The following is an 11458-nucleotide window of genomic DNA, read 5'->3' as shown; positions in this document are numbered from 1 at the left end:
TGTGGCTCCCATAGTTTTCTTTATATTGTGATACGGGTCAAAATGGCTCTTTGAGTGGTAAAGGTTGGCGACCCCTGCTGTAGATGATGGTACATATGTACAAAATAAACCACTTGATATTAGTACATCAATCGAGGAAAATGATCAAACTACATACATAGCATACTGTTATTTGATTTTGATATTTTTTTATCTTGATAGATTGAAAATGAACACCATTGAGTTGACTGATGAACATTATCACATCATTCATTCAGAAAATATAAATAACGACGAATAAAAATAGAATACTATTAACCGCATCATGTAAGTGTAAAAAAACAACAACATTATGATTTATACATTTTCAGAATGTCCATCCATCCATCCATCTTCTTCCGCTTATCCGAGGTCGGGTCGCGGGGCCAGCAGCCTAAGCAGGGAAGGCCAGACCTTCCTCTCCCCAGCCACTTCGTCCAGCTCCTCCCGGGGGATCCCGAGGCGTTCCCAGGCCAGCCGGGAGACATAGTCTTCCCAACATGTCCTGGGTCTTCCCCGTGGCCTCCTACCGGTCGGACGTGCCCGAAACACCTCCCTCGGGAGGCGTTCGGGTGGCATCCTGACTAGATGCCCGAACCACCTCATCTGGCTCCTCTTGATGTGGAGGAGCAGCGGCTTTACTTTGAGCTCCTCTTCTATTTTCAAACACAGAAAACAATCTGAAGGTGTCTTTATTTTTAAGTTACTGTGCAGGGATTTTACCAGTCCGGCCCACTTGGGAGTAGATTTTTCCGTACGTGGCCCCCGATCTAAAATGAGTTTGACACCCCTGCCTTAGAATATTTTGAATGTCTCAGGATATACCCATATTACAAAACCCAAAACAAGTGTAATTCATCAATAAAAACAGAATACAATGATTTGCAAATCCTTTTTCAAACTGAGAAAGTTTTTTTTTTTTTTTTTTTTGCAAATAATCATTAACTTGGAATTTAATGGCAGGAACACATTGCAAGAAAAGTATGCACAGAGGAATGTTTACCACTGTTACATGGCCTTTCCTTTTAACAACACTATGTAAACGTTTGGGAACTGAGGAGACCATTTTTTTAAGCTTTTCAGATGGAATTCTTTCCCATTCTTGCTTAATGTACAGCTTAAGTTGATCAACATCTCCGTTGTGGTATTTTAGGCGTCATATTGCGGCACACATTTTCAATGGGAGACAGGTCTGGACTACAGACAGGCCAGTCTAGTACCCGCATTCTTTTACTATGAAGCCACACTGTTGTAACACGTAGCTTGGCATTGTTTTGATTAAATAAGCCATGGCGTCCATGATAACGTTGCTTGGATGACAACATATGTTGCTCCAAAACCTGTATGCACCTTTCAGCATTAATGGTGCCTTCACGGATGTGTAAGTTATCCATGTATTGGGCACCAATACACCCCCATACCATCACAGATGCTGGCTTTTTAACTTTGCGCTTAAAACAATCGGGATGGTTCTTTTCCTCTTTGGTCCGGAGGACAAGACGTCCAGGATTCCCAAAAACTATTTGAAATGTGGACTCGTCAGACCACAGAACACTTTTCCACTTTGCATCAGTTGATCTTAGATGAGCTCAGCCCCAGCGAAGCTGGCTGCATTTCTGGGTGTCTTTGATAAATGGCTTTTGCTTTGCATACTCGAGTTTCAGCTTGCACTTACAGATGTAGCGGCCAAGTGTAGTTACTGACAGTGATTTTCTGAAGAGTTCCTGAGACCATGTGGTGATATCCTTTACACGCTGATGTCGCTTTTGGATGAGGGATCCAAGGTCGATTATATAATCTCTTACGTGCAGTGATTTCTCCAGATTCTCTGAACCTTTTGATGATAGTACGGACCGTAGATGGAGAAATCTCTAAATTCCTTGCAGTAGCTCATATAGAACTGTTGTTCTTTACTGTTGGGACAATTTGCTCACACATTTGTTCACAAAGTGGTGACCCTCGCGCCATCATTGTTTGTGAATGACCGAGCATTTTATTGAAGCTGCTTTTATACCTAATCATGGTACCCACCTGTTCCCAAATAAGTGCTGGAAGAGCATTCCTCAACTTTCTCAGTCTTTTTTGTCACTTGTGCCAGCTTTTTTTCAACATGTTGCAGGCATCAAAATGAGATAATATTACCAAAAAATAACAGGGTTTTCCCTTTCTGTCACGCCTGTAAGTTTGTTTTGGGTTTTGGTCAGGTTATGTTTAGTTTTTTGGACATTTGAGTTCTGTCTTGGCACTTCCTGGTTTGTTTTCGTCTCCATGCAAACTCATTAGTTTTCACCTGTCATGTCATGTCCCTGTCCTCAGCCTCACACCTGTTTTCACTAATTATCATAGCTACTTAGTCATTCTTTTTTTTGTCTTCATTCTGGGATCTTCACAGACGCTACCCATGCTGCACCTCCTTCATGCCATCGTCCATAGTTCCATGCCGTGTAAGTTTTTGTATTTATGCCATTGTGCTAGTTTTGTTTATAGTTTATTAATATTCATGCCAATCGAGCAAGTGTTTTTGTTTCATGTTTGTAGTTTGCAGCATTTATGCTAGTCTGTTGTTTGTTCATAGCCAAGTGTCTGTACCTCCTTGTGAGCGCCCTTAGTTTGTTTATTTTTTATTATAGTGTTTAAATAAACAACGATGTACTCACAGTCACGTCTCGCCCGTGCAAATCATTCTCTGCATCGAAGAAACAACTTTAATCCAAGCCCAGTTGTGACGATTTCAAACGTTACATATATTTTCTTTCCAGTCTATTTAATTGAATATAGGTTGAAAAGGATTTGCAAACCATTGTATTTTGTTTTTATTTACTATATACACAACGGGCCAACTTCACTGGTTTTGGGGTTTGTATTTCTCGCGCATGCTGTAAAAACACATAATTTACATGATGTGCATAGGCACATGATTATTTGTCTACTTAGAGGCAACTGAAGAATTATAGTTAGCCTACAGCACTATTTTATTTTACAATTGCAAGCAAAGTGAAATACATTCAGCTTTATAAAGACAGAATTGTTTGCACATAACAATGAAATATAACAACTCTACTGAATCATTACAACAATTATTAAGGTTATAATAAAACATTAGATAGTCATTAACAGTATGGATATTGCCAGTCATCCAGGTCACTGTATTCTCAGGGCTTTCTATTGATCATAACTGCACTGTTCAGTATTACAATAAATTTAAAAAAAACATCAAAAAGATACAAATAATATTAATACATATTACATACAATAAAAAACAAAATACATATGTATACACACACACACACACACACATATATATATATATATATATATATATATATATATATATATATATATATATATATATATATATATATTTTATGAAATAGAAGAAAGTAGGAACACCCAAGGTTGGTTTACGAAGCAGATTGACTTTATTTGCATTTTTCACAACTGTCATCATCATCACTCGACAAACAGCATTATGTGACCACCTGCGCTGCTTCTTAATGAACCAAACAAGCCCTGAAAACTGACAGTGAGTATCTGCTAAAATACTTAAGTGGCATATTATGTAGTCATCGTGTGTCACAGATGACAAAATCCATTCAGACTGTAAAGATGAAGTGATGCTGAGGATTCTTGTTGCCATGGCGACCATACAGATTAGTACTTTTATATTGCTGTCGCCCTCCGGTCGGTTAAAAACAGGGTTTGTCCTTGCATCAGTCACATGGCGGCATCAACAGTGGACAGTCTCATTCAGTAGTACAAAATAAAAGAAACAAAGCTGCATCATGTGACTGTTTTCATTCCTTTTTTTTTTTTTTTACAATACTTTAGCTGCAGATGGTGTTTTTTTTTTTCATTTGAAAGACAAGGTAGCTTGTATTGAGCACACAGAAAAGGTAATATATTTAGTCAATGGAGGCTAATTGTCTTCACTTATTGCCTGTTCATTCAGAAAGTCGCCCGGCATTACACCGGGGCACATTATTCTAAGTTATTCTGCAGTTATGTCACTAAATTTTTATGTTAATCAGCATCCTGGTAAATAAGTCATCACTTCTAAGCAGATGGTTTGGATGCTTTCTACCCTGTCCCTCTGTGGGCTTCCCCTACAAAGTGCTTTGCTGCCATCTGGCGGCCAAAAGGTTAACTCAGCTTGTGCGCTATTTATTCAACCATACTTTTCCCCGGGTGAGCTGGAGCCTATCCCAGCTAACTTCGGGCAAGAGGCACCCTGGAGTGCATGGTCACCAGCTTGTGCACATCGACAAATATTTGTATTATTTGTCCCCATGTCAATGTTTGTGTGTGTGTGCTGTTGTTTTTTTTAGAAGATGCTCATGCATGCGAGTGTGTACACTTGGCTTTAAGCGTGTCAACAATTGAAGCAGATGTTGCAAAAAGTTTTCAACTCAAAATCCTGAGATACAAGAGTGGACGGACACGAAGGCAACGTATGGAGGACATTTCCATGCTTATTGGACAGTGCATGTGTGAAGGCCTACTTTGTGTTCTACATTTTTTTTGGCCACACCATTGGTTGACACTAGGGGTGTAACGGTACGTGCATTTGTATTGAACCTTTTTGGTACGGGGGTTTTGGTTCGGTTTGGAGGTGTACCGAACGAGTTTCCACACGGACATATTAGGTAGCGCACCGCAGGATGTGTAAACAATGCAGAGCGAGGCACAACACACGGCAGGCTAGCAGCGACCGGGCTAGGACAACATGCAGAAGCCAGAGCTGGAAGACCCTCCTGCCTCGTTAACGTCTCCCGTTTGGGAACACTTTGGCTGCGCGGTGCGATACAACAATGGAGGACGGAGGTTTGCCGACATTGTTCAGCAGCAGTAGGGTATGCTTCTGCCAACACGTCAAACATGCTAACTCCTTTGAAGCGTCACCACCGCATTCAAGCAGCCTCTCCTCGGCGAGTCTGGCCGGGCTGAAGCAATAACAATTTTTTTTATAATAGCAGATTTAAAACCATCCATCCATACATTTTCTACCGCTTGTCCCGTTCGGGGTCGCAGGGGTTGCTGTATTGCATTAAAAACTAGATTTTGACCCACTTCTATGGTGGATGAACAATAAGCCCATATATCCTCTTACTGCCAGGTTAGCCAGGCTGGGGTCGGAGGGGTTGATCAATGTGGACCCTGACTCAAACAAGTTGAAAAACTTATTGAGGTGTTTGCATTCAGTGGTCCTTTGTACGGAGTATGTACTGTACTGTGCAATGTACTAATAACAGTCTCAATCAGTCAATCAAAAAAAGCTATTTATATAATAATGATAATAATGGATTAGATTTATATCGCGCTTTTCTATTGTTAGATACTCAAAGCGCTCACAGAGAAGTGGGAACCCATCATTCATTCACACCTGGTGGTGGTAAGCTACATCTGTAGCCACAGCTGCCCTGGGGTAGACTGACGGAAGTGTGGCTGCCAGTTTGCGCCTACGGCCCCTCCGACCACCACCAATCATTCATTCATCATTCATTCACCAGTGTGAGCGGCACCGGGGGCAAGGGAGAAGTGTCCTGCCAGAGGACACAACGGCAGAGATTTGGATGTTAATAGGTGGGAAGCGAACCTGCAACCCTCAGGTTTCTGGCACGGCCGCTCTACCCACTACACCATTCCGCCATGTTTGTAAAAAGGTTTTGTTAAGAAACTATTCTGAGCCTTATCTTATTTAGTTTTTATTTTATTTATGTTGACCACATTAACCTTGGCAATGGACACTGTGTGTATTGTATGTTATGCCGTTGTTTACAAATGTGTTAAATAAATAACCAAAAAATTTATATTTTGTTGTTTTCTTACTGTACCGAAAATTAACCGAACCGTGATCTCTAATTTGAGGTATGTACCGAACCGAAATTTTTGTGTACCATTACACCCCTAGTTGACACACGTAAAAACATTTGTGACGCCGACTAAAGGCATTTTGAACTTCGTTCAAAACTGCAAACAAACACAAAAGCTGAAATGTTGCATGTTTTGTAGCTTTTGCAAGCGTTCAAGTGGCTATAGCACACGATTGACATATACTGAAAGTGCGTCCCATCGTTACAATCCAAACAAATCATAACATAGAATGACACAAATGTGTGTTCAGTGCGCATTAGTGCTTGATTTTGCTCATACGAGGACTATCTGAGTCATGATTAACAGCATAAAAAATCTCTATAAATGTTCTCTATTGTATGTCTTTGAGAGTTTCTATACAGAATGTGTGTGTGTGTGTGTGTGTGTGTGTGTGTGTGTGTGTGTGTGTGTGTGTGTCTGTGTGTGTGTGTGTGTGTGTGTGTGTGTGTGTGTGTGTGTGTGTGTCTGTGTGTCTGTGTGTGTGTGTGTGCTTTCCATACTTGTGGAGCACGGGGAGAACCAGGCTTTCATCGTCTCGAGGGAGCCTGTGTCATGTTCAAATGTGCAAGGAAGGAAGGCCAAGACGTGTTCATCCAAAGTGTGCTTTGGAAAGTGTTGCTGCTGTAGGACTTGAAACTTCTGCCGCTCCCTCAGTGTGTATCCTCATCCAATTTTTAGGAAGTGGGCCAGAGAGTCCAAACCTGACTCTCGCCAGATCCTTGTAGTTCGCTGAGCTCCACACAAGGATCTGGGCTCGAGGGCAATGCAAACTCCTTCAAGATAGCAAGAAAGAATGAACCAATCAGGATCGCCAGGCAGGATTTCATAGATGTGACGTAGCGCCGAAGCGACTGTTTCGCTCAGTCGTTATCCAATATGTCGGCTGTTCTGTTTTGGATTTCCCAGCGTCGCTCTCATCAGCGTCACGGCTTGATTTCGATGTGAGTGGTTGACATAGCACGTCATTCGAGATAACGGACAAGTGGTTTATCCAATCACATGCAATGATTTTTTTTACATGAAAATACATCTCCTATTGAAAAGTCCCAGATCCTTGTGAGGAGCTCAGCGAACTACAAGGATCTGGCGAGAGTCAGGTGAAGAGAGTCCAGGTTGAGTTCTAGTAGGACTCTTCCACGTTTAAATTTTAGTTGATGGATTATGAAATACTTCGATGGGGGCAAAGCCTGCTCCGGATGAGCCACTTTTTTTGTGCGTCTAAAATATCTGGCAGATGGCTTACCTTCAGAAGGAGGGGGGGGAGCAGCTCTTTAGCGTTGTTTTGTTTTGCGCAAAAGCTCTCGAAAAGTCTCCTCAACATGTTTCTGAAAGAAATCCATCCATCCGCTTTCAACCGCATGTCCCTTTCGGGGTTACGGGGGGTGCTGGAGCCTATCTCAGCTGCAGTCGGGGGGAAGGCGGTGTACACCCTGGACAAGTCGCTACCTCATCGCAGGCCCAACACAGATAGACAGACAACATTCATACTCACATTCACACACTAGGGCCAATTTAGTGTTGTCAATCAACCTATCCCCAGGTCTGAATCAAATTGTACTTTCTGGTGAACAAAATGTGCCATCACTTGTCATCACTTATTGTGTTTTACGACTGAATGTCCATGAAGACGTCTTCTATGTTGTTTTTGAGGGCCGCATGACTAATACCGGTGTGAGCGTGAGTGCATCACTAATGGCGAGGAGAGGACCGCGTCAGCACGGAGGAAACGGCAAGCGAATCGATGTTCCTCCTCCTTTGCTGGCACCGTGTCGGCTCGTGGTCAGCTGCTGATCCAATTCTCCTTCCGGAAGGCATGAACAAAGGTCCTGGGTCACACTTTTTCATCTTAATGAACATGTGCTTCCAACTTTGTGCAACGACAGTTTGTTCCATCAGCAAGGTTCTTAAATACTTGCTTGGATCAGTTTAGAGTGGAAGACCTTGACCGGGTGTGCCAGTACTTTTGTCTAATAGTCTTTGTGTTCTTAGACTGGTTCTCCGCCTGCTCCTGCTCTTGCATAGATTTATGTTTTCTTGTCCCTCCAGCATGACCAACCACTAATGGTTTGCCTCTTGTCATAGTGGAGACGTTCAGAGGCGGTCTCCAGCATGGCAACTCTCATCTCCGTGTATTATGAGGACAGGGAAGAAGAAGGCATCCTGGTAAGATGGTGGACGTTCCCTCTCGCCCTCCCTCCTACTTCCTCCTCCTCCTCCATCCTGCTCCGCCTCTTCATCCCTGTCTCTCCCCACATCCTCCCGCCTCCTCTCCTCCTCCTCCATCACCTCGTGCCCCTCTTCCTCTTCATCCCCCTCTCCCTCCAGCACACCTCTGGTCTCCTCATTGTCCTGCCTGGAGCCTAAGCCCAGGAATCCTGCTCCCCCTCCTCCACTTCCTGCTCCATCTTCTCGACTCCCTCCCAGCTCTCCCCCCATGCTGCGTGAATGGAACAGGCTGTTCTGCCTCCCGCCGCTCAGCCTTCCCAATGAGAATCCGCTTCGACTGAGAACCAGCCTGCCTCCGATCCCCCCTCCGCTGTGCCCAGCCGCCCTCAAGCCCGCCACGGTGGCATTAAGCAGGGCGGTGGTTCCCATGGGTGCCCTCAGACGAGAGGGCAGGCTGGAGCTAGATGTGGTTCGCCGGCATCGGGGGCAGCTCTGGAGGAGGTACGTGGAGTTGAACACCACAGGCAGGGCCAAAGGAGGCCGGGTCCCCTCCAGGTTGGGGGTGGTGCCTGGGGGCCCGGAGATGGGCGTGGAAGCAGTGGGGTTCGTCCCACTGCTACTGTCCAATTCCATGAGGAGAGCCTCAGAGTAGCTGGGAACCATTTGTTGGTTGCAGCGAATGTGCCACTCTAGCTCTGTCATGTCCACTGTGTTGAGTCGCGAGATGGCTCTATAGCTCGACCCGTTAGGACCCATTCCGATTCCTCCCGGATGGATGCCGTTTTCAGTCCCACCCTCGCCCCCGCTGCCTCTTCCAACCCCTCCCGGCCCGCCTACCCCGCTGACATCCTCATCTTCGCCAAACAGCTTTTCCACGTGGTAGTGCACGTAGGCCGTACGGTACTCAGACACCACCCTCAGCGGCCATGACAGAAGGAAAGCGGAGGCCAGCCAGAAGACTCTGTGCCTGGAAAACCACGGCTGGTGAGCGGGATCCGGGAACGCCAGGATGTGTTCGCGGAAATCCACGTTCTTCAGGTGCATGCCCTCCCTGGCCTCCATGTAGTCGTCCAGGCCCTCGTTCTCACCGAAGAAGCGAGCTCGCTGGGCAGAGGAAACGCACAATGAGTAGAATCGTCGATCTTACGTTAGATGCGTCACTGGATGACTTACTTGGGTGAGGTAGGCTGCTTCAGCACGTGCACTGGAGAAGCTAAGGATGACAAAAGTAGATCCATTTAAACAATGTTGCTAGTTGACATCACAGCAATTTCGAATAGCATCTGAGTGCGGCCTTGAGTAGCCCACCTGAAGCACTTGGTGAAGCGGAGGCGAACTGCAGACTGCAGCTGGAGGTCAAACAGCTCCTTAGACACATCTTTTACACCGTAGCGAGCATAGTCAAACTCTGAGCTGGAGGCGTGTGTGTTGACACGCTCGTGGTAGACCTGTGCAGGCACATGAGCAACATTTTTAGGTCCAAAATGAATGGAGCCCTATTCAATCAGGTTTCTAACTTGGTGTTTTTCCACATTGACCCTGGCCATAAAGTCCAACCTCTAATGTACAAACCCCGTTTCCATATGAGTTGGGAAATTGAATTAGAGGTAAATAAAAACAGAATACAATGAATTGCAAATCCTTTTCAACCCATATTCAATTGAATGCACGACAAAGACAAGATATTTGATGTTAAAACTCATAAACTTTTTTTTTTTTTTGGAAATAATAATTAACTGCAACACTTGCCAAAGTAGTTGGGAAAGGGTATGTTCACCACAGTGTTACATCACCTTTTCTTTTAACAACACTCAATAAACATTTGGGAACTGAGGAAACTAATTGTTGAAGCTTTGAAAGTGGAATTCTTTCCCATTCTTGTTTTATGTAGAGCTTTAGTCGTTCAACAGTCCGAGGTCTCCACTGTCGTATTTTACGCTTCATAATGCGCCACACATTTTCGATGGAAGACAGGTCTGGACTGCAGGCGGGCCAGGAAAGTACCCGCATTCTTTTTTTACGAAGCCACGCTGTTCTAACACGTGCTGAATGTGGCTTGGCATTGTCTTGCTGAAATAAGCAGGGGCGTCCATGAAAAAGACGGCGCTTAGATGGCAGCATATGTTGTTCCAAAACCTGTATGTACCTTTTAGCATTAATGGTGCCTTCACAGATGTGTAAGTTACCCATGCCTTGGGAACTAATGCACCCCCATACCATCACAGATGCTGACTTTTGAACTTTGCGTCGATAACAGTCCGGAGGGTTCGCTTCCCCTTTGGTCCGGATGACAAGATGTCGAATATTTCCCAAAAATAATTTCAAATGTGGACTCGTCAGACCACAGAACAATTTTCCACTTTGCATCAGTCCATCTTAGATGATCTCGGGCCCAAAGAAGCCGGCGGCGTTTCTGGATGTTGTTGATAGATGGCTTTCCCTTAGCATAGTAGAGCTTTAACTTGCACTTACAGATGTAGCGACGAACTGTATTTAGTGACAGTGGTTTTCTGAAGTGTTCCTGAGCCCATCTGGTGAAATCATTTAGAGTTTGATGTCGGTTTTTCATACAGTGCCGTTTGAGGGATCGAAGTTCATGGTCATTCAATGTTGGTTTCTGGCCGTGCCGCTTACGTGGAGTGATTTACGTAGAGCTTCAGTCGTTCAACAGTCTCCGCTATCGTATTTTACGCTTCATAATGGGGCACACATTTTCGATGGGAGACAGTCCAGTCTAGTACCCGCACTCTTTTACTACGAAGCCCACTATTGTAACACGTAGCTTGGTGTTTTCGTGCTGAAATAAGCAGGGGCGTCCATAATAACGTTGCTTGGATGGCAACATATGTTGCTCCAAAGCCTGTATGTACCTTTCAGCATTAATGGTGCCTTCACAGATGTGTAAGTTATCCATGCCTTGGCCACTAATACACCCCCATTCCATCACACATGCTGGCTTCTCATCTTTGCGCCTTTTAGCTTTACCATTTACACCTAGAACAATCCGGATGGTTCTTTTCCTCTTCAATCCGGAGGACACAACGTCCATGATTTCCCCAAAAAAATGTAAATGTGGACTCGTCAGACCACATAACACTTTTCCACTTTGCATCAGTCCATTTTAGATGAGCTTAGGCCCAGCGAAGCTGGCGGCATTTCTAGGTGTTGTTGATAAATTACTTTTGCTTTGTATAGTAGAGCTTTAACTTGCAGTTACAGATGTAGCGACCAACTGTATTTAGTGACAATGGTTTTCTGAAGTGTTCCTGAGCCCATGTGGTGATATCCTTTAGAGATTGATGTCAGTTTTTGACACAGTGCCGTCTGAGGGATCGAAGGTTATGGTCATTCAATGTTGGTTGGACCGTAGATGTTGAAATCCCTAAATATCTTGCAATTGCAC

At 44.4% G+C, this 11458-nt stretch overlaps 1 protein-coding gene across 1 annotated transcript in view; it reads right to left on the bottom strand.

Moving 5' to 3' along the window:
- Positions 1-3414: 3414 nt before the first annotated feature.
- The window catches only part of LOC133560787 (transmembrane protein 151A), a 28611-nt gene continuing 20567 nt past the window's right edge, over positions 3415-11458 (bottom strand). The window contains exons 4-6 of the mRNA XM_061913715.1: positions 9364-9503; positions 9229-9268; positions 3415-9159 (exon numbers count right to left, since the gene is read on the bottom strand). Of these exons, the coding sequence (XP_061769699.1) occupies positions 7981-9159; positions 9229-9268; positions 9364-9503 (1359 nt within the window). The 3' untranslated portion in view covers positions 3415-7980. The remainder of the gene's footprint in view (positions 9160-9228; positions 9269-9363; positions 9504-11458) is intronic.

The sequence above is a fragment of the Nerophis ophidion genome, linkage group LG10 (genome assembly GCF_033978795.1).
Source record: "Nerophis ophidion isolate RoL-2023_Sa linkage group LG10, RoL_Noph_v1.0, whole genome shotgun sequence".
Taxonomy (NCBI): Eukaryota; Metazoa; Chordata; class Actinopteri; order Syngnathiformes; family Syngnathidae; genus Nerophis; species Nerophis ophidion.
The sequence above is the reverse complement of the archived record's forward strand: the minus strand, read 5'-3'. Positions and strand labels throughout refer to the sequence as shown.